The sequence below is a fragment of the Aspergillus stella-maris genome (genome assembly GCF_047715825.1).
Source record: "Aspergillus stella-maris strain CBS 113639 unplaced genomic scaffold BDV14scaffold_35, whole genome shotgun sequence".
Lineage (NCBI taxonomy): Eukaryota > Fungi > Ascomycota > Eurotiomycetes > Eurotiales > Aspergillaceae > Aspergillus > Aspergillus stella-maris.
Window position 1 is genome coordinate 281,264 of NW_027396829.1, and position 20,075 is coordinate 301,338.

Genomic DNA, 20,075 nt, shown 5'->3' on the forward strand with positions numbered 1-20,075 from the left:
TGAAGCAACTCTCCTTATGCCATGCCAACTGCGAGGAGAAATTTGTGCCCCAGGAAGTACCGCGCAGCGAGGAGTGAAAAAAAGCTTGTCGTGGCAGAAATGGTTCCCTTCTGAGCGAACACTCGCATCGTTGACCAGAGGGTATTGATCCATATCCCATCCCACCTTTAGCCCCCTAAAAAGCATCCACCCCGGTCTTAACCCCCCTCAAAACCCCAGCCCCAACTAACCCCTCAACAAACTCAAACAGCGCCTTATCACACCCCCTACGCACCGCCACACTAACCGTAACCGGCACATTGACCTTCTCAAACGTAACGTTACTAAAGTACTCCACCTGGCCAATAGGCACCGTAAAGTCCGCACACCCGATAAACGAACAGATATTCCCACCCGCGTGGACAGAACCTGCCTCAGAGAGGAATGCTGCGCCGGTGTCTTCGTTTAGATTCTTCTCGCGGAAGGAGGGGAGACCGCCGCTGCCGATGTCGTAGAGGAAGATACTGCCTGAGCATTGCTGGATGGTTTGAGGGCCGAAGGCGAGGTCTTCCCAGGCTTGTGAGAAGTTTGCGCGGGCTGAAAGAGCCAAGGCATGTTCTTTTGCTGTTGGGGCTGGTTGACGGAAGGAGACTCGGTTGGGGTTGTCGAGGGGTGGGTAGGAGGTGAATTGGGACTTGTAGGTCTGGACGAATGGAGGCACGACGTCGGTGAGCTGGTCGTATGTCCAGAGGATATTCAGTTGATTCGTGAGAGCGGTTAGGTCCTGGACATTCGGAACTGCAAGCGACTCGATTGAGGAGCTGAAGTTGAAGTGCTCAACTGTCATGTTAAAATGGGTCGTTAGGTTTCCGATGAAGTTTTGCAGGATTGTCTCGGCTTTGGGATTCTGCAGTGGTAGGTAGTCGATTGCGTAGAGGAGTCGGCTGGGGAATAAGCCGCCCTTCACCTCGTTCAATGCCGGCAAATGTGTCATGGACTGGTTTTGGTACAGCTTGGGTGTATACCAATGCTTTGCAAAGTGCGCCCACTTCAGGGGGTCACGGCAGAGAACACCAAGAGTGTCTGTCGAGTAGGTAATTGGCATCACACCGTCAGTAGACATAAGGCCCTGCGAAGGACGATTGCCAAAGACGCCGGCGACAGCGGCGGGCCTGCGAACTGATTGACCGGTGTCGCTGCCGATGGAGTAGTCCAGCCAGTCGTACGCAGCAATCGCACAACCACCGCCTGCGGAAGACGATGAGCAAGTCAAGTAGCCATCTCCACGAGGATTGAAGGGTGACTGATAGTCGGCCCAGTCCCAGGGATCTGCGGCAGATGCGAACTGGGCTGTTTTCTGTTTTCCGACTATGACTGCGCCGAGGTCGATCTGTTATCGCATTAGACATGGATTTGAAATTTGAGAATTGTATCTTACTAGACGCTGTACAGAAGGTGCATTGGAAGTAGCCGGCGTGGTAACTCGTGTGAATGAGATACTTCCACGGGTGGTCTTCAGCCCCTTAAGGTCGTAAATGTCCTTGACTCCCACCCGCTCTCCGGCAAGTGGTCGCGGGTCGTAGAAGGAATAGATACGCGATGGAACCCTAAGTTTGTTAGCTAAAAGCAGAACCAGATACCAAGACACTCACGGAACTATTGAGCGGTCAAGCTCAGTATCGTAGTATGCAAGCGCCTGGTACGAATTTGGGTCGTTGGCTGGGTAGACTCCGTTGACAAATGCTCCGTGGTAGTCGGTATACAGGCGATATACCTGTGCAACGTTCAACCCCGTCTTTAATTTCGTAGCGATGTATGGGCCCGGTGCTACTGCGTGCCTTTTCTCAACCATATGAACTTTGACAGTGGAGTTCTCTGGTTTATTGACCTCGGTATCGACTAGCAAGCGACACACTCCAGCGTCAGACAAGTAGCTCAAAGCAGAAGAGCTGATTTCCAGGCTAGAATGGACGGAATGAATGTAGACTGTATCCAAGAAAGCCGAAGTGTAAACGTCATCCAAGGCGTATTGCTCGAGGGTCTTGCGCAGGTATGTGTCTGTCACAACGGATGCAGTGGAGTTGATGACGGTAAGGGTTATGAAACCGTCCTTGACATCGATATCAACTCCAAAGTTCACAACGGGCATCGAAACAGTAGCAAGGTAGCTAGTATTTGCCAGTTCAAAAGTGAAGCCACCGTTCGGCAGCACGGCTCGACTTACTCCTGCAAGGGCCGCCAGACACAGAACGCCCAGGGAGAACATAGCGGAAGAGAGACTCAATGTTCGGATCCCCTGATTGCTTAGGTTATATGACACCTGTTACGCAGGTATATAAGAGGTTCTTAATTGGCAGTTCCTGGTGGGGGTAGCTTATCTGCAGGTTAGGCAACGGTGCGGCGGAATTCATATTCCTATTTGGGGGAACCATACTGACCTTCTCCAACTCTCCAACAAAGGTCAAGACCTCCAATGGTAATGCCTTACAGTGTCTGACGATGTATGAGGAGCTGCCGGGGTGCAAAATATCTGAGATTAAACTCCACTTCTTGGTTTCCATCCTTTCCGGCTTCTTACTTTGAATTCCGCCTGCAGCCGATTTGTCCCCGGGCGCCTTCCTTGCATGCCCGTTCTTTGATGTCGGCTCACGGCAGAAAGAGAAGGCCACGCTACGAAAATGGTTCTGTTTCTAAAAACTAACCGGTAATCTCTATCTCTGGAAGTCAATGGCAGAATCTAAGGGCTGGTGAATAATTACGTTAGTCACATTTGAAGGTGCCGAACCTTACATACATTACTCTATGGGAGTGATTATGATGAATTAAAATGAAGTGAATGGAACATTCACGGCTACATTGATTTTCTCTACTTCAAGCCCAGGCCTCTCGGCAATATAAACCACTGGGCGATATAAAGCAATGCAAAGCCTCCCGGTAGATCTTGTGTTTCGTGCAGAATCCAGCCTTCAAGATGACCGCCCAAACTTCCCTCAAACTTCCACCAGAGCTTCTTCTTGCCGTTGTAGAGGCACTGGTCCCCTCCAACCCACATTTTGCATACCCGCCAGCTCACCCGAGTACTCGCACCCTACTCAGTTTCACCCTAGTTTCGACTTTAACCCACAATGTGGCCCGCAACCTTCTCTTCGCACATTGCCTCTACCTAGACTCCGAGGAGAGAATGAAAAAGCTCATCAAGCAAGCCGACGGGAACAACGCGACTGGACGGACAAAAGACTCAAAGAACAAGGATGCTCCATTGTACTCGCCACAAAAACTGAGGACGGCCCGCTTCAATGGCCTTTGTCTAAAGGCTTCCAAGTTCTTTGCGGGCCCATGAGCACCAGTATCGGCCGCCTCATGCTGGATTTTCCTACGAGTGTAGTGATCGGCAGTGAGGTCAAAGCCACCATTCAACTATGGAACACGGTACTTCCCCGACTTGCTCATCTCGAGGAGCTCGTTTTACCGTACTACTGAGCGACCAGATTATTCGTACTACCAGACGCGCTTGAAGAACGCCTATCCTCTTTTCCGCCTATGCAAAACCTGCGTCGCCTCGCTGTGAACGCTCTGTGGATGGACTCCCCCGCTCTGCAAAGAATTTAACGGTGCCTGAACCTCACACACCTTGTCTTTGTAACTGATAACAGCCTCGCCGTACCACTTCACGTACCGCCCACCGAGGGGTTGGAACTCGGTAAGTTGAAACAGGTGACTATTGTTGAGCGAGCCGTGAATGATTGTGGGGGGAGGCAAACGTGAAGTACTACAGAGTGTGCAGGACAGATGGTCTACTTTCCTGGGGAGAATTATGAGTACCTACCATGAAGGCCGAGCAGCCGGCAATGAGGACACCTTACGGCTCGTCCATGATTCTGTGCCGAGCAAGCATGAGCATGATTGGGAATCCAAAACCACTTTGTTTCAGAGTCATGCATTGGATGGCACGGTGTAGGATTATCCGGGTGAGGTTTACCGGCCTGGAATGTTGGGACCTCTGTAAATAGCTCTTCTAAGCGGCTTGATATTGATGTCTTGATATTGATGTACATTGATATCACTATCTACTTTCATGGTTGATTAACTTTCTACACTCGTTCAATTGCAGAAGATCGATTCCTTACGCTGTTAAGATTCTGTATTTTTCCTTCAGGTCCCATTAATCTAGCTTACCCAACCATCGGACAGTCTCTAAGCAATACAGGTGTCAGACCAATCCTGTCTCCTTTGTGTCAGCGAGCTGTAGAGTCCTTGAAAGGCCATATAATGTGCTAGAAACGAGAAAAATGTAGAATAAACAACATAATTGTAGCTACTCTACCCCGTCGAAAATTCTGCAACAGAAACATACTTACGGGGCATCACATCATAAACAATTATTCACCTACCTTGACTATATAACAAAGTAACCATATCAAACAGACCCACCCCTACCCTCACCCCCATCGCCATCCTCCAGTCCCTCCGCAATCCTCCACGCAGGCCACCGTCTCTCAACAACCGCAATCCCCCCCGCCCCCAAAAGCTCAACCGCAAAAAACATCGCCGCAATCTGATACCCAATTCTAAAATGCGGCCCTTCACCAGTATTATAAACCAGCAGCGGCACCCACGCATTAAACGTAAACGCAATCGCCTCCATAACACCAATAACTACAACCCGATGCTCAGCAGAGAACCCGCACGTCTCGCTAACCCACGATGTAAAGAGAATTCCGGCGCCTGTTTCCATGTATGTAAGAAGCCAGCCGGCTATCATTGCCGGTGTATTTTGTTCTGGCCAGGTACTTAGGATTATTGTCCCGATTATACCGGGGATGCAGGCGGCCATTATCACGGGCCATCGCATCTGGATGTAGTCGCTTGTCCAGGCGTAGAGGAGCGTGCAGAGGATTTGGAGACCGTAGCCGGCGGAGGGGATGACGTTGACTTGCTCCGTGGTGTAATCCCCCGTGGACTTAAGCCAGACGTTGAAATAAGAATAGATCCTGAGACCCAGAACATGCGCAATGAATACAGTCGAAAACAAGTAAACAGGCCAAGACCGAAATACTTGAAAAATCACCTTCAATGTAAGTTTCTTAGCCGGCGCGCGGCCAACGGCTTTCATCCTCGCCGCGGCGCGCGAGGTCTCCTCTTCACTAAGCCAGCGGTTTTTCGAATCAGAAGGTGAATCAGGAATCGCCCAGAATCCGTAAAGCGAGATGGGTATCCCTAGGATCCCGTCGAATATAAACAGCCATTGCCAGGCTGCTAATCCCGCGCGCCCATTCATGCCCGAGTATAGCGCTGCCTGGAGGTATCCCGAGAACATATTTGCTGCGCTGGACGAGGCCTGAAAAATTGCTGCGCGCTTGGCGAGTTCTTGCGGCGTGTACCAATTTCCCAATAGTGTGATGATACCTGGGTACGCGGAGGCTTCGAAAAGTCCGATGAAGAAGCGTAGGGCGAAGATTGTTTGCACGTTTTTGGCGCCCGCTAGGGCCATGACGAGGCAGCTCCAGAGGAGTTCGAGGGTCGGTAGCCAGATTGAGGGGCGGATTCTGGTCAGGATGAGCTGAGAGGGGATCTGCCCGATTATGTACCCGATGTTCCAGTATGTCGTGAGGTAGTTTAGATCGTTGCCTTTTAGGTCAAGGGCTTCTTTCATACCGGAGACGTAGGCGTTTGATGTCTGGACTCCTGGTGTTAGATGCGCGGTGGTTGGTTAGGGTATGGTCAGCAGGTGACTTACGTTGCCCTGGTCCAGTGCTTTAATGAAATATGCGATGCAAGCATAGCTCAGCAGCCACCAATCTACCTTTTGCACCAGACGGCGCTCTTCAGGCGACTTGTCCCATGTATCCCAGATAGCAGCCCTCAGACGGGCTCGCTTGCCTTGTGGCGCAGGGGGTCGTTGCGATCCATCCTGCGAATGATCAACTTCGCGACCATCAACTTCGGTATCGACCTTCTGATCAGTAGTATCAAAAGCCATTATCTCTGAGTATCGTGAGCCAAACAATAGTCAACACTTCTCTTCACCACATGGAAATCTTCGAGAAGATATACGCACTCGCCACGGGCCGTAGCTTGGTGTTTACCAATAGCCTGGAACGGCGAGCACACCATGGCCTCCACAGATAACTGCATAATCTAGCGTAACGAGTCTGCTAAACGGCTTGAATCCTGCACGGCGAGTCTCCGTTGAAAGTTGCTTCTTTGGGAATCATGCAAGGCGCGATTTGGAGAATGATGGCGCGAGGATCCACTAGTTTCAATACTTAGATAGGGCTAAACACCTAGTCGGGCAGCGGGATCATACTACCTACCATAGACCAGGTAACTCTGAGCATAAATAAAGACGCAATTGAGGGAAGCATTGATGTTTTGAGCTTCAGGTGCACGGTTGTTATTCGTTCAAATGATCATGGATCTCGACCGCATCGCAATAATCGGCGCAGGCCCTTGCGGTCTCGCAGCAGCAAAGTAAACACCCGGCACTGTTCAAATTCCGATAAGCGCAAACTAACAATATTCCCCAGATACCTCCTAGCAGAACAAAAATTCGAAACAATAACCATATTTGAGCAACGCTCTCAACCAGGCGGCGTCTGGAACTACACAGGCGACGAAGGCATCAATGGCAATGCCTCAACCAGCACGACCATCCGATCCCCCGTCTACGACTCCCTGGAAACAAATATTCCCAATTCACTGATGCAATTCTGTGAAACGCCTTTTCCGCCGGGTACAGCGCTTTTCCCGTCTCATTGTGTTGTTAAGGAGTATTTGCATCGGTATGCGGAGGAGTTAAGGCCTTATGTCAATCTTGGCGCGGAAGTAGTTGAGGTCTTGTTGAACAGAGAAGATCAGGGTCAAAAGCCAGAATGGAACATTAAATCGAAAAACCTCTTATCCGGCATCGAGTCGACTACACAGTTTGACGCGGTCATCGTCGCGAATGGGCATCATAATGTCCCCATCATCCCAGGTATTCCTGGTCTGGAAGGGTGGGAGACCCTGTACCCAGGGTCAATCATTCATTCTTCAGCTTATCGGAGGTCTGAGACGTTCAGAGATAAGGTACACCTGCCTATATAGTGATTGATTCTCTGTAATTGGCATAAACACTAACTCGCAAACCAGAAAGTCATCGTCATCGGCCACTCCGCATCAGGAATCGACATCGCCGCACAAGTCAGCAGAGTCTCAAAGCAGCCAATCTTGATATCCGAGCGAACACCAAGAGACCCAACGCCTTTACCAGCCTTGACATCAGAGGAAGTCGCGCCTACACAGGTACCACCAACATACCTCCCAGAGATCACACATCTCAACCCAGCTACGAGAACAGCTTACTTCTCAAACGGCCATGTTGAGTCCGACATTGACGCTATTATCTTCTGCACGGGGTACTACTTCTCAGCACCGTTCTTATCTAACCTCGAACCACCGATCATAACAGACGGTGCGAGACCGCATAATCTCTACAAACATGTCTTCTACACGGCTGAGCCAACACTTGCATTTATCGGGACACCACAGCGTATCGTCCCGTTTCCGTTTAGCCAGGCTCAGGCTTCTTGGATTGCAAGGGTATTTTCCGGAAGACTGGATCACCCCAGCAGCGAAGAAATGAACATATGGGTCGTAGAATCCGACTCAGGTTCTCAATCAAGTTCAGCCGGTGCAGGGAGTAGAGACCGCGATCTGAATAGTCTCGCGTTCCCACTTGACGCGGAGTACATTAACTCACTCTACGAGCTTTGTATGAGTGCGATGCGAAAGGAAGGGCTGGAAAATGAAGGGCGCGGTAAGAGGCCGCCTTATTGGGGCGATAAGGAACGATGGACGAGGGAGAACTTTCCGGCTATCAAGAGGGCGTCGCAGATGCTTGGGGAGCGGAGGAAGGAGGTTACTACGTTGGAGGAGTTGGGGTTTTATTATGAGGGGGTTCAGGCTAGTTTGTAAAAAGCGTACCTCTACAAACATGGTAGAATGCCGCCAAAGCTAGTTGGCAACACGGGTTACGATGCATGGTAGTTGCAGTTACTTTTCTCAGGTACTGGCTTCTCATATACACATTTAGATGCATTCAAATCAAAATCATCAAAAAGAAAGTTTGATCTCGACTGGAGCGATAAGTATTCGTATCTTTGCGGGTCCAGCACACCATCTCCAACGTATACCCGGGCCAGATACAGTGCCATATCAGGAAATACTCGTCGGCGCCGCGCCGCAATCCTTCAGCTAGGCCGCTTACAGTCCGCTGGAGATACCAAATACTCCAATTCAACCAGAAGACGTGCTTAACATATCCGAGTTTAATAAACCTTGTAGGCCTGCTTGTGCTACTAACCTCAATTTCCAACCAACCTCGCCACCATGCCCACCGAATCCGAATCCCTCGAAATCTACAAATCAGCCATCCACTTCGACGGCCTCAACATCGCAAACTGGTCCCGCGAGATCTTCACAGCCTGGCACGAAGGCGGCATAACAGGCGTCTCATGCACATGCGGAATCTGGGAGAACTTCCGGGACGCCATCGCAAACGTGGTACAATGGAAGAAATGGTTCGAAGAACATTCCGATCTTATCATGCAAGCCCATAACGTCCGCGATATCCGACGCGCAAAGGAACAAGGCAAAACAGCCGTTTTGCTAAGCTGGCAGAATACAGCGGGCATAGAAGATAATCTCGATTACCTCCGTGTATTTCGGGACTTGGGGGTTAGAAAGATGCAACTTACGTATAACACGGCGAATTACTCCGGAAGTGGCTACACTGAGCTCCGCGACGGAGGCCTAACAGGCTTCGGGCGACAAGTCGTGGACGAAATGGCGAAACTGGGAGTCGTCTGTGACCTTAGCCATGTTGGCCCCATAACAACCCGCGACGTGATCGAGTATTCTTCCGTCGAGAAACCGCCGTGCTTCAGCCACGTCCTCCCCGGTGGACTGAAAGAACACCCGCGGAACAAATCCGACGAGCTGATTCGGCTTCTTGGCGAGAAGGGCGGATTCATTGGGCTGAGCCAGTTCGGGCCGCATATGGAGAAGGGGAATGACTCGACGATTGACGACTATGTTGCTGCGTTGGATTATGTGATTTCGCTTGTTGGGGAGGATCTTGTTGGTGTTGGGTCTGATGCTAGTGAGGGGCATGCGAGGCCGAGCGAGTTTATGGCCTGGTGTAATTTGGATAAAGGGTATGCGAGGAAGTTGACGCCTTGGGGGAGCCAGAAGGTTGTGAAGCCGTTAGGGGCGTTGAAGGATCGGGCTGAGTTGGCGAAGGCCATGGGGAGGGCTGGGTGGGGGGAGACTAAGATGAAGAAGGTGCTGGGTGAGAATTGGTTGAATTATTTGGAGAAGATATTTGGGGAGTAGCCTTGATTTACTACTATGGATACCATGGATAATATTAAATGACCCGTGGATCAAGTCAGGTTGTGGTCAGTTGACCACTGGCTTCACCATGGTGTTGCCGAAGCTAAATAAAAGACTTCAGGCAAACGTCAGCTAGACAGGACGAAGCTGCTGCTTGAGGTTGTCATTGCAAATAGAATCAAGATTCAGGGTCTGATAGAAGCGCAAGATCTCAGCCTTACACGGGGTTAGCATCACACAGCACAGCAGAGTGCAGCGCATGGCACGCCTGGCCCCAACCTCGTGGCAGTCGCCACCAGTCAGTTAATAAGCAAACCCGTCAAGTTTCCACAGACTTTAATTAGCTTTATCCCGCCAAGCTCGTGTTGTGCTGCACCGTCATCAAGGCCGTTGCTAAGCCTCCTCCATGCTCAGCCGCATGGGCCAAAATTAGCATCTGCAGCCAAGGAACAGTGCTTGGGCTCTTGACTCTGCAGGGCTTAGTCCAGTACCGACTTGCAGGATCTCTCGGCACTTGCAGGATGTCGATGCGGCGAATGGGAAGGGTTCTGTCAGATTATCCACCAGCTGTCAGCCTTCAGCTGCATCCTTGCCAAGCCCTAATTACGAGGCTCCGACCAACCCCGGTCGCTATATGCTGGGCTGCGTTGGCTTAGCATATGAATTCCTTGGGAAGGAGCTAACTATTAGGTCTAGCGTGACTTGGCTTTCTGAATTTTGTATGGAAGTGGTAGCTTGTTAAGCCGCAGGACTTGGTAGCATAGCCCTACCACACTATTCTTGCTCTCGGTGGAGGTTGTATAGAGCAGCTTGGAGTCAACTAATATGTAGAGGCTTTTGGGTCGCCTCGAAATTCTGCAGTATATAAGGAGGCTTCCTCGTCGTCGTTTGGAATTATCATCAACAGCTCAAACAACTCACTCATCGCATAGCATCGCATCGCATCGCATCTATACTACAATCATAACTTCTAATATCTAATTCAACCACCAATTATTGAAAGACCATTACCATCAAGATGCCTTTCCGCTTCCACTTCCGCTTCACCCACGCCATCACCCTCTCCCTCCTAACAGCCAGCACCCTGGCCGTCCCAACCGCTCCATCCTCCTGGCCATCCTCCTCCCCAGCACCCTCCACCTACCCCAGCCCACCAACAGGCGACGACGGCACAAACATCGACTCCATGCTCCCCCCAATCGTCCCCGTGAACCCCCGCTCCGGCGACAAAGACCTCATCCAATCCCTCCTCCTCGCACCCACGCAAGCCGACCGCGCCGCCCTCCTCACCGAACCAGGCGACTTCATCTTCGACTTCAACAACCCTACTGAATCCGAGTCCCGCGGAAAAGGCGGTTTCTCTACAGCAGCAACAGCCAAAACATTCCCCGCACTCATCGGCAACAACGCCGCAATGACACTCGGTTTCCTAGGCCCCTGCGGGATGAACACCGCACATGTTCACAACCGCGCCACAGAGCTCAATGTCGTTGTCAAGGGAAGACTGGTAACAAACTTCATCACCGAGAACGGCGCGCCCCCCGTCGAGAACACAATGGACCTTTACCAGATGGCTGTCTTTCCTCAGGGTGCGATCCACCAGGAATTTAACCCTGATTGCGAGGATACGGTTTTCGTTGCTGGATTTAATTCTCAGGATCCCGGTGTTTCGCAGGTTGCGCAGAACTTTTTCGGGCTCAGAGGGGATGTTGTGCAGGCTACGCTTGGGGGTGTTAGTACCTTTGATGGGAAGGATTTGGAGTCTTTCAGGGAGATTATTCCTGCTAATATTGCGTTGGGGATTGAGGCTTGTCTTGCTAAGTGTGGAATTCAGAGGAATGCGAAGAGGGATTTGGGCAGTTTGTTGGGTGAGAACTAAGTGGTTAGGGCTTGTTGGTTTCCAGGCTTTACTGCGTTTGATTTGATTTCTTTTGTTTAGTTTTGTTTAGTTCTGTTTGTTTCTTTTTTGATAGATTGCATTTGCGTTTACATTGCATGGTGGAAGTGGTAAATTGCATTTATTATTAGCATTGTTAGTTTGGTAATTCATGATATTTGTTCGTTCTTAGGCTTTGCCCATCGTGGTCTCATAAGTCGTTAGAGTCGTATTTCTCGTGGAACATCACTCATTGTCTTCATCATCATCAGCATCAGAGGTAGACTGTTCCTCTGCATTTTTCTTTCTCTCATCTTCCTCCCCCTCCTCTTCATTCTCTGCTTCCTCCTCAGCATCTTCTTCTTCTTCATCTGCTTCTTCCTCATCACCCGTCTCTCCTTTTTCTTCCTCCTCGTCATCACTATCCACCATCTTCTCCCACGAATACTGCCCAATAACCGTCGACTTAATCGCATGCATCTCCTCCAAGGGCCAAGCATCATCCCCCTTTTCCGTCCCAACCCACTCAACCTCCCTCCCGCCGCTTCCTTCACAGCAAAAGCATCAGGATATTCATACCACGAAGACTCCGACATCATAACTCTCTTCAAATTCCGCTTACCCCGCCCAAATCCCTTCCCACCCACAGTAGCCCTCACGATGCCCGCAAACTCCATTTCCCAGTCAAATTTACTCCTATGGCAGATCCGCTCTAGGTCACTGTATGACGGGTACGAAAGTTCCAGCTTTTGCAGCGTAAGTGGGATATGACTCCCCAGTTTTCGGGGCGTGACGTGGTGACACCCGTTCCCGTACAGGAGCGCCACGGGGACACACAGCGAGACGAGTGACGTTGAGCCCACAAGCGGGAAACAGCCGGGGTGTAAGATCTCTGAATACGGGACATCGGAAAATGTGCCATTCGGGCGAGAAAATGTAAATGACTCGAGTGAAAACTGTAGACCCTCAAGAGCCGGCCAAAGAGCCTTGTAGAAGGCCCTTTCTGCCTTGATCTCTCTCTTGGGCCGCGCTTGTAGAAAAAGTGATAAATGAGCGGATGGTGCAGCATTGCGATAGAAGTGCTGGGAGGGCTGTCGGCAGGGTATTCTTATTGTGAAGCCTCAAGTGTCGCACGGCTGGGGCTGGGGAGGTAGAGCCAGAAAGAACCCAAGTATCACCCCGGCCTTCAGGTTTCACTCCCAGCAAGGACTCATCATCCAGGTCAACACCCATCCCATTAAACTCGCTCAAGCAAGGCAGTCGATAAAAGGGCCTATCGGCACTCATATCCAATTGAAACTTCTCCCACTTCTCCCGCCACATATAAGAGAGTGGTCCTTGAGATATGCGCAATGGTTTCAGCCTCCGCGACTCTGCTTCGCTTACGAGATCTCAATAGATTCCTTTGATGTGTTGGTTCTGAAATGCACGACGCCAAAAGCTCAGCCGCAGATGGCAAAACCATGTGAGCAAGCAAGGACTGCTCATTGAGACAGACGAGACTAACTAGGGCCCTTTCATCCACAGAAATAACCCAGAATCCACTGACCACCGGGACCTTTGCCCTCACTTTGTATCTTTCCAGTGAAACCTGATATCCCCATAATCGGGTCACTATTTCCAATGGGGTTGCGAGAAAGTGCCACGTCAGCAATTAGGCTTGGCAGATGTATTTTGGAGGGCTTCAGGGTCTAGTAGGGACTATGAACAAAAAAAAAAAAAAGGACAAAAATAAACAACAGCAGGGATTCGCATGTGGTCACCCACATACTACTAACCAGCCGGTGTGTGGCTTCAACGCGTCCAGAAAGTCGGGTAGGTGCCGAGTGAGATTAGTGTGAGGCCGCTTTACCAGCCCCGTCTGTCTCCACTCTCCCTTGAATATGTCCAAGTTGCTCTATACTAGGGCCAAATTCTGCATATTGAAATTCTCAGATGAGGTGCAAGGAGTGTCGGGGGGGTTTATGGTGTGTAAGTCATGATATCTCACGCAAAATGATATTATAAAGCATTGCAGAATCATTGAATCAATCAATATGCTTCAGAATACAAACTTACCTCCAGACGGCTCTACCTTGCCTCCAGTAACCCGAGAACCTCCACAATGATCGACCCATTCTCTTCCCCAGTCTCAAGTATCATCCCAGATGCCTACCTAGGCGTTATCGGACTCCTGATGCTTCTCTACCTATTCTATCAGTGGGCACTCCCAAAGCCCATCCCAGGCATCCCCTACAACGAAGACGCCGTAAAGTCCCTCTTCGGCGACATAGGCCCAATGGTCGCACACACTAAGACAACAAGCCAACTCTACGACTGGGTCACTGCGCAAACAACCAAGCTGAACTCACCTATAATCCAGCTCTTCACGCGCCCCTTAGCAAAGCCTTGGGTCGTTATCGCCGACTACCGTGAGACGCAAGATATCCTCCTTCGCCGAGCGCGAGAATTCGACCGGTCCCACTTCTTCCGCGAGATTTCGGGCGGCCTCACGCCTGAGAACCACTTTATTCTTCCGACAGATGCAGAATTCAAGAGGCATAGACAGTGGGTGCAGGGTCTTATGACGCCGAGCTTTCTGAATGGGACTGCGGCGCCGCATACTCATGCTGTTGGGCTTGACCTTCTCGCACTTTGGGAGGAGAAGATGAGGCTTGGTGGTGGGAGGCCGTTTGCTGTTTCCAGGGACGTGCATGAGACTGCGCTAGACACGATCTGGAATATCACCTTCGGCGTGGATCCGAAAAATAGTGTGCTCAAGGCTCATACAAGGCTGTATAGGGGGATGATCCCGCGGGATGCTGTGAACGGTGATGATATTGATATTGGTTCGCCCTTGGAGTTGCCGACATCGCCTTACTCCGAGGCTGTTCAGTCAGTCCTTACACTGACGCAGAGTGTTCAGACAACGGTCAAGTCGCCCATGCCGAAGCTAGCTCACTGGGTCTTGAGACAGACACCTGCCATGCGAAAGGCCTACAAGGTGAAAGAGAACTTCACCAACTCGGAGATCCAAAAGTCCATCCAGAGGTCTAAAGAGAAGCTCTACGCACAAGACGACAGTGACGTTACATGCGCCATTGACGATGTCCTCCGCCGCGAGACATTGCTTGCCGCGAAGGAAGACAGGGCACCCATGCTTCACTGCCGTGGAATTTACGACGAGGTAAATAGTTCTCCATGTTTCAGGCCATCCAACCTATTACTAACAAAGATTTAGATATTTGGCCTATTAATTGGCGCCCACGATACCACAGGAACGGCGCTATCATGGGGTCTCAAATTCCTAGCTGACAACCCCGGCGTTCAGGAAAAGTTTCGATCGGAGCTCCGTGCCGCGCACATGGACGCAGTAACGGAGAGGAGATTGCCATCTGCTCAAGAAATCACAGGCACAGCCATTCACTACCGTGACGCCGTCGTAGAAGAGATCATCCGGTGCTCGCTTACAGAGAGCGCCGTTATCCGGACTACACTGACTGACGTGCAAGTCCTGGGCCACTGGATCCCCAAGGGAACAGAGGTATTTTTCATGGGTAACGGACCGAGTATTTTCACACCGGCGTTTGCAATTGACGATTCCCTACGTACACCGAGTTGTCTAGCAGCCAAGGAAACAATCCGGTCGTGGGACCCCAAGGACATGGCGCAGTTTATGCCCGAGCGATGGCTTGTGCGCGACGACGAGCAAGATGGGAAGATGGTCTTTGACCCCTCCGCAGGACCAATGCTTACGTTCGGTCTTGGGGAGCGCGGATGCTACGGGAGGAAGTTATCGTATGTGGAGATGAGGCTGCTGCTGACGCTAATTGTCTGGCACTTTGAGCTGCAGAAATGTCCGGAGGAATTGAGCGGGTATGGGGCCGTAGATAGCATGACGCATGGGCCAACGAGCTGTTATGTTAAGCTTGCTAGGGTGGATTACTAGTGTTTGTTCATGATTGTTTACGGGGCCAGAATGCGTGTTATTCAGGACACTATACGCTAGGCTTCTCTCCAGAACTGTCTAACGTACAACATTTTGCACTAAGCGGAGCCTTGGTCCTCAATTCTGCGCTAAATTTGGTACCTGTGAGCACTAAAGGAGCTAATATAGGTATGTTTGATATAACTGTTGGAGTTAGGCTAAACGAATCCCGTTGAGACATCTGGGGTGCGAGGGGTGTAATTTGGAAGAATGCCCTCAATCTGACCTTTAATTCTGCGAGATATTTGTTATGAATAATACAGGCCCAGGGGAAGGAGAGGGCAGAATGACGTCTGTATCGACTACACGCACGTAGCCTACTAAGGAGCGGATGCCTTTAACGATTGGGCTCAATTCTATTGCTTCGATAGACTCTTCTAGACGACGTCTCTATCTTTCTATTGGGGTCGAATCCTCAGGGGGTTGGAGTAGCTAGCGGCCACGCCGCTAGTGATCACATGATCTCATAGAGACGTATCAAATACTTACGGAGGCCTATTTGAACAAAAGGATAGAAACTCACGTGGCCGGTAAACGCTAGTATTCTGCCTGCAGAATACCCATCTAATTGTACATGCTTTATTTTACCAAATGGCTACTTATCCTAAGCACGAATGCAAAGGTGCAAGCTTTACTTTGGTTATAGAATAATTGGATTGTCCTCCTTGCCTTCCTTCACCACCTTTTCCTCGTCCAAAACCAGGTCAATTGCATCCATGAGAGCCAAGTTAATTGGCCTCTCGCGATTACCTTCCACCACATCCAAGTTAATTGGACAATCCACAGCACCTCCTGGTTGTATACCCTGTTCCCCAATAGGAAGACCAGGCTAATATATCTCCCCACGTACATCCCATAATTTATCTTATATAGAGCACTGACTAGCATTATTACGCCAATTGCAGTTGGCGCATGCTCTGCCAAACACCCCTGGAAGGTGATGGCAATTGATAAAGGGTTGTCAAGGTGCGGACTCAGGAGTGTATTCAGAACAGGCTAACGAAGTAGATACACGGGCAGAACGTAGGATCACGCTATCAGACAAATCCAGACATCATCTCGCGGGCCAAAACGGTTAACGCCGTGCTGGACTTCGCCGAGGCGTCACAAAGATTTCGCTGTCGCGTGCTATCTACATACTTCACGGAATGAAACCTTGAGACTTCATAGTTATAAGCATAGTGCTCACCACTGTAAGTACGCAGTGGACTTCTTTCAGCAAAAGATCATGTCATCAAAGCTACGTCGCATCTTAGCACCCGTCCATGACAGGAAACTGCAGCTGCGTCATTCCAAGCTCCTAGTTGAGCCAAGTTGTAAGCAAGCTGGAGCTTCCAGTCTTTATCACAAAGGCTAGAAATTGACTTACAATAAGTAATATTACCGATATCACGCCCAGCAACAGGTGACCTCACAGGAAATGTTATTTCTTGGATCGCAGGGGAACTGCTGCCCTCATCCGCCCTAGGATCTTCAGCTGGTTCAGAAGAATCTGTGGAGCCTGCATTGTCGTCCGTTGTACGACCGGCTAATCATATCACAGATCGAATCAGCAGACATCTAGACATAGGTGTGTCGACTCGAAAAAGCCTTACTGTAGGAAATATCCGCGATGTCGCGGCCTGCGACTGGTGCCTCTTTCGGGGCGTGGATCATTTGCCGCGGGTTTGACGCGTTCTCGTGTTTTGGTTCATGAGTAACTTTGTCCTGCGGATGCTTCAGTGTTCTGCCACTCAACTAGGACTCGAAACACCAGTCACCTCATAAAGAGTTTCGACGCCTCCAGTGGATCGGCCGACGCCTGGAAATTTAGTACTATTGCTGTTCATCTTTAGACTGGATGTATGCAATCCAATTTCGCAGCAGTCGAGATAATTGTGGGATATACCAAATAGTAGAAAAATCAGCTCGGGATGAACGCGGTTTTTGATTCGGAAATACGATGTGGCGCTGACATCTGCACTGCCCCTCTTCTGGGCGGCTATTGAAGCCCTGTGGTTGGTAAGTAGAGATTGCGAGGCTGTGGACGCAACTGCCTCAGCGTCCCCACGACTTCAGCCCTGCTTACCCTCCATCTCCAGGTCCTCTTATATAGAACTTTCAGATAGCAAGTCTGCTTAAATCTCTATCTTTATTCGAAACCCTTCCATAATCCGTGCTGCGAAATGCGACCGAGAAGCCGCGACGATTTTGCAATCGCAATCATCTGTGCCCTCCCTCTCGAGGCGGAAGCGGTCGAAGCCCTGTTTGATAAAACCTATGATCGGCTGGGAAAATACTACAGCAAACAACAAGGCGACGCAAATGCATATATCAATGGACGGATTGGCAAGCACGATGTGGTGCTGTGCTATATGCCTGGAATGGGCAAGGGAAGTGCGGCTGGTGTTGCATCCAGCTTGCTAGTTAGCTACCCGGCGGTCAGGCTGGCTTTAGTTGTTGGAATCTGTGGAGGCGCCCCGCCGCCACCAGAGTATCAAAACATATTCCTTGGTGATGTGATCATCAGTGACTCGGTGATTGAATATGACTTTGGCAGACAATACCCTGGCGGTTTCCAACGGAAGACTGGGGTCAAGGACACGCTGGGAAGGCCAGGTCGGGAGATTCGGGCTCTTCTAAATGGCCTTCGTGCAGAGAATGCTCGCAGGGAACTTCAGAGCCAGACACAAGAGTATCTTGACTTTCTTCAGCAAACTGGGGACAAGTGGAGCCATCCTAGGGCCAGCGATATTCTTTTCCAGGCCTGCTATTATCATAAGCATTCCTCTCCTGCTTCTACTGAGTGTTCCTGTTCAAGGAGTGACTTACCAGATCAGATGTGTGAGGAGGCATTGGGGAAGGACTGCAATTATGTTGGTTGCAACAATAATCAAGCAGTCCGATGTCGAGAGACTTTAGATGCTCTTCCACCCTTGGTATATATCGGGACCATTGCTTCTGCCGACATGATTATGAAATCTGGGCAGCACCGTGATGAGATAGCTCGAAAAGAGAAGGTCATTGGCTTTGAGATGGAGGGGGCGGGGGTATGGGACACTGTTCCAAGCATTATTATTAAGGGTGTTTGTGACTATGCCGACAGTCACAAGAATAACCTGTGGCAGGCATACGCAGCTGCGACCGGAGCCTCCGCGGCAAAGGCATTTTTGGAGTATTGGATGCCTAACACTCGCAAAATCCACGGGACAACTGGGCCAATGCCACCCTTTCAGAAGATAAACACTCCTACACATTCCCCAATTGCTGGTCGGAATATAAGGAGCATTACCTACAACACACATTATCATGGTGGCCTTCTCGAAGAGCATCCGCCCAGATCATCTGCTGCGAACCATGCAGGTTAGTAAAGCGTCTAGGAGAAGTGTTCTTGTCAGATAACTTATCATCCCTAATAGATGCGTGCAAAAAAGGTCACCTGATGATTGCCTTCCCTAGAAACCCGCATTTTGTGGGCCGCCAGAAACAAATCCACGAGCTAGAGGATTTAATCTCTGTGCTAGATGGACCAAGAAAGCTTGCCATTACTGGATTGGGTGGTGTGGGGAAGACCCAAATTGTGCTAGAGCTAGCTTACCGGCTGCGAGATAAAGATCCTGAATGCTCAATCTTCTGGATCCCGTGCACTAGCTATGAGGCTGTTGAACAGGCTTTCATGACTGTTGCACAAATGGTAGGGCTCCATAATGTGGAGCCGGCAGAAGTAAAAGAGCGTCTTAGGACTTACTTAAGTCAAATAGACAAGAAGTGGATCCTGATCTTTGACAATGCAGATGACATGGATATGTGGATCAAGGGCAACCTACCAGCACCACCACTCAAGGATATTATCCCTTGGAGTGAGAATGGCCATGTGCTCTTCACGTCGCGCAACCTGCAGCTTGCATTAAAGCTGGCAGGACCAAACATACTCTCCATTCCTGATGTGGATCAAACGACTGGCAAGGAGATATTCCAGAAATTGCTCATGCGGAAGGATCTTCTGCAAGATAATGATGTGATAAACGCGCTTCTTGAGCGGCTTGCGTTTCTTCCTCTAGCAATTAGCCAAGCAGCGGCTTATATTAACCAAAACGACATTTCCCTAGCAAGATACATGTCATTGCTGGGTGAACAGGAGGCAAGCACAATAGAAATGCTTGGCGAGGAGTTTGAGGACGACGGACGCTACGCAGAGATCCAGAACCCAGTGTCCACGACCTGGCTGGTCTCCTTCTTACAGATCCAGCAAGTGGATAAAATAGCAAGCGACTGTCTATCATTCATGGCTTGCATCAATCCACGAGATATACCAGAGTCGATTTTTCCGGCTACGACGTCGGCAAAGCGAAAAGTCGAAGCATTAGGGCTTCTCAAAGCATATTCCTTTGTCACCACACAGGTTGATGACGGCATTTTTAGTCTTCATCGTCTTGTGCATCTTGCCACTCGTAACTGGCTTAGGGAAAGAGAGACGCTTGAGAGTTGGATCAAGAAGACTGCCGACCACTTGGACAAGAGTTTTCCAAATAGCAACCATGACAATCGACAAAAGTGGAGGCACTACCTACCTCATGCACTGTATTTGGCAAATAGCGCAGAATTCCAGGCTCACCAGGACAACTACCATGACTTCCTGACAAGAATAGGAAGCTGTCTGCAGAGTGATGGAAGATACGACGAGGCAGAGGTTATATTTCGAAACGTCCTAGAAATGCGAGAAATAGCCTACGGAACACATGATGTTCATACTCTTACCAGTGTTAGCCAGCTTGGCTCAGTACTTGATGACCAGGGTAAGTATAAGGAGGCCGAGGCCATGCACCGACGAGATCTAGCAGGGTCAAAGAAGGTGCTTGGTCCTGAGCATCCTGACACTCTGACCAGCATGGCAAACCT

The 20,075-nt window shown here is 50.1% G+C and overlaps 10 protein-coding genes across 10 annotated transcripts in view; 6 read left to right on the forward strand and 4 right to left on the reverse strand.

Moving 5' to 3' along the window:
* Positions 1–75: 75 nt before the first annotated feature.
* On the reverse strand, positions 76–2,245 carry BDV14DRAFT_209504 (amidase family protein; the record flags this gene model as incomplete). The annotated part of the gene is made up of 3 exons (XM_073775661.1): positions 76–1,369; positions 1,418–1,586; positions 1,632–2,245. The coding sequence occupies 3 exons, from the start codon at positions 2,243–2,245 to the stop codon at positions 176–178; spliced, it is 1,977 nt and encodes a 658-aa protein (XP_073627155.1). The 3' UTR covers positions 76–175.
* Positions 2,246–2,950: 705 nt separating this feature from the next.
* On the forward strand, positions 2,951–3,319 carry BDV14DRAFT_201210 (uncharacterized protein; the record flags this gene model as incomplete). Its single annotated transcript, XM_073773690.1, has 1 exon — positions 2,951–3,319. One exon carries the CDS (start codon positions 2,951–2,953, stop codon positions 3,317–3,319), a length of 369 nt encoding a protein of 122 aa, XP_073627156.1.
* Positions 3,320–4,396: 1,077 nt separating this feature from the next.
* BDV14DRAFT_201211 (major facilitator superfamily domain-containing protein) lies at positions 4,397–5,959 on the reverse strand (the record flags this gene model as incomplete). Its single annotated transcript, XM_073773691.1, has 2 exons — positions 4,397–5,656; positions 5,717–5,959. 2 exons carry the CDS (start codon positions 5,957–5,959, stop codon positions 4,397–4,399), a joined length of 1,503 nt encoding a protein of 500 aa, XP_073627157.1.
* A 432-nt stretch (positions 5,960–6,391) lies between these two features.
* Positions 6,392–7,935, forward strand: BDV14DRAFT_190492 (uncharacterized protein; the record flags this gene model as incomplete). The annotated part of the gene is made up of 3 exons (XM_073771345.1): positions 6,392–6,450; positions 6,507–7,047; positions 7,111–7,935. The coding sequence occupies 3 exons, from the start codon at positions 6,392–6,394 to the stop codon at positions 7,933–7,935; spliced, it is 1,425 nt and encodes a 474-aa protein (XP_073627158.1).
* A 414-nt stretch (positions 7,936–8,349) lies between these two features.
* Positions 8,350–9,354, forward strand: BDV14DRAFT_209510 (renal dipeptidase family; the record flags this gene model as incomplete). The annotated part of the gene is made up of 1 exon (XM_073775662.1): positions 8,350–9,354. One exon carries the CDS (start codon positions 8,350–8,352, stop codon positions 9,352–9,354), a length of 1,005 nt encoding a protein of 334 aa, XP_073627159.1.
* Positions 9,355–10,372: 1,018 nt separating this feature from the next.
* On the forward strand, positions 10,373–11,233 carry BDV14DRAFT_201214 (germin family protein; the record flags this gene model as incomplete). The annotated part of the gene is made up of 1 exon (XM_073773692.1): positions 10,373–11,233. The coding sequence occupies one exon, from the start codon at positions 10,373–10,375 to the stop codon at positions 11,231–11,233; it is 861 nt and encodes a 286-aa protein (XP_073627160.1).
* Positions 11,234–11,476: 243 nt separating this feature from the next.
* BDV14DRAFT_201215 (uncharacterized protein) lies at positions 11,477–12,517 on the reverse strand (the record flags this gene model as incomplete). Its single annotated transcript, XM_073773693.1, has 3 exons — positions 11,477–11,778; positions 11,853–12,312; positions 12,365–12,517. 3 exons carry the CDS (start codon positions 12,515–12,517, stop codon positions 11,477–11,479), a joined length of 915 nt encoding a protein of 304 aa, XP_073627161.1.
* An 889-nt stretch (positions 12,518–13,406) lies between these two features.
* BDV14DRAFT_209511 (cytochrome P450 monooxygenase) lies at positions 13,407–15,158 on the forward strand (the record flags this gene model as incomplete). Its single annotated transcript, XM_073775663.1, has 2 exons — positions 13,407–14,396; positions 14,451–15,158. The coding sequence occupies 2 exons, from the start codon at positions 13,407–13,409 to the stop codon at positions 15,156–15,158; spliced, it is 1,698 nt and encodes a 565-aa protein (XP_073627162.1).
* A 1,004-nt stretch (positions 15,159–16,162) lies between these two features.
* On the reverse strand, positions 16,163–17,228 carry BDV14DRAFT_175447 (uncharacterized protein; the record flags this gene model as incomplete). Its single annotated transcript, XM_073769071.1, has 4 exons — positions 16,958–17,228; positions 16,793–16,904; positions 16,563–16,725; positions 16,163–16,497 (listed from the first exon to the last, which is right to left on the reverse strand). Coding segments are annotated over exons 1-3 (344 nt in total), but the record flags the coding sequence as incomplete, so codon positions are not given.
* A 134-nt stretch (positions 17,229–17,362) lies between these two features.
* The window catches only part of BDV14DRAFT_190495 (putative kinesin light chain), a gene marked incomplete at both ends in the record, with an annotated part of 3,971 nt that continues 1,258 nt past the window's right edge, over positions 17,363–20,075 (forward strand). The window contains 3 exons of the mRNA XM_073771346.1: positions 17,363–18,446; positions 18,596–19,972; positions 20,009–20,028. Of these exons, the coding sequence (XP_073627164.1) occupies positions 17,363–18,446; positions 18,596–19,972; positions 20,009–20,028 (2,481 nt within the window). The remainder of the gene's footprint in view (positions 18,447–18,595; positions 19,973–20,008; positions 20,029–20,075) is intronic.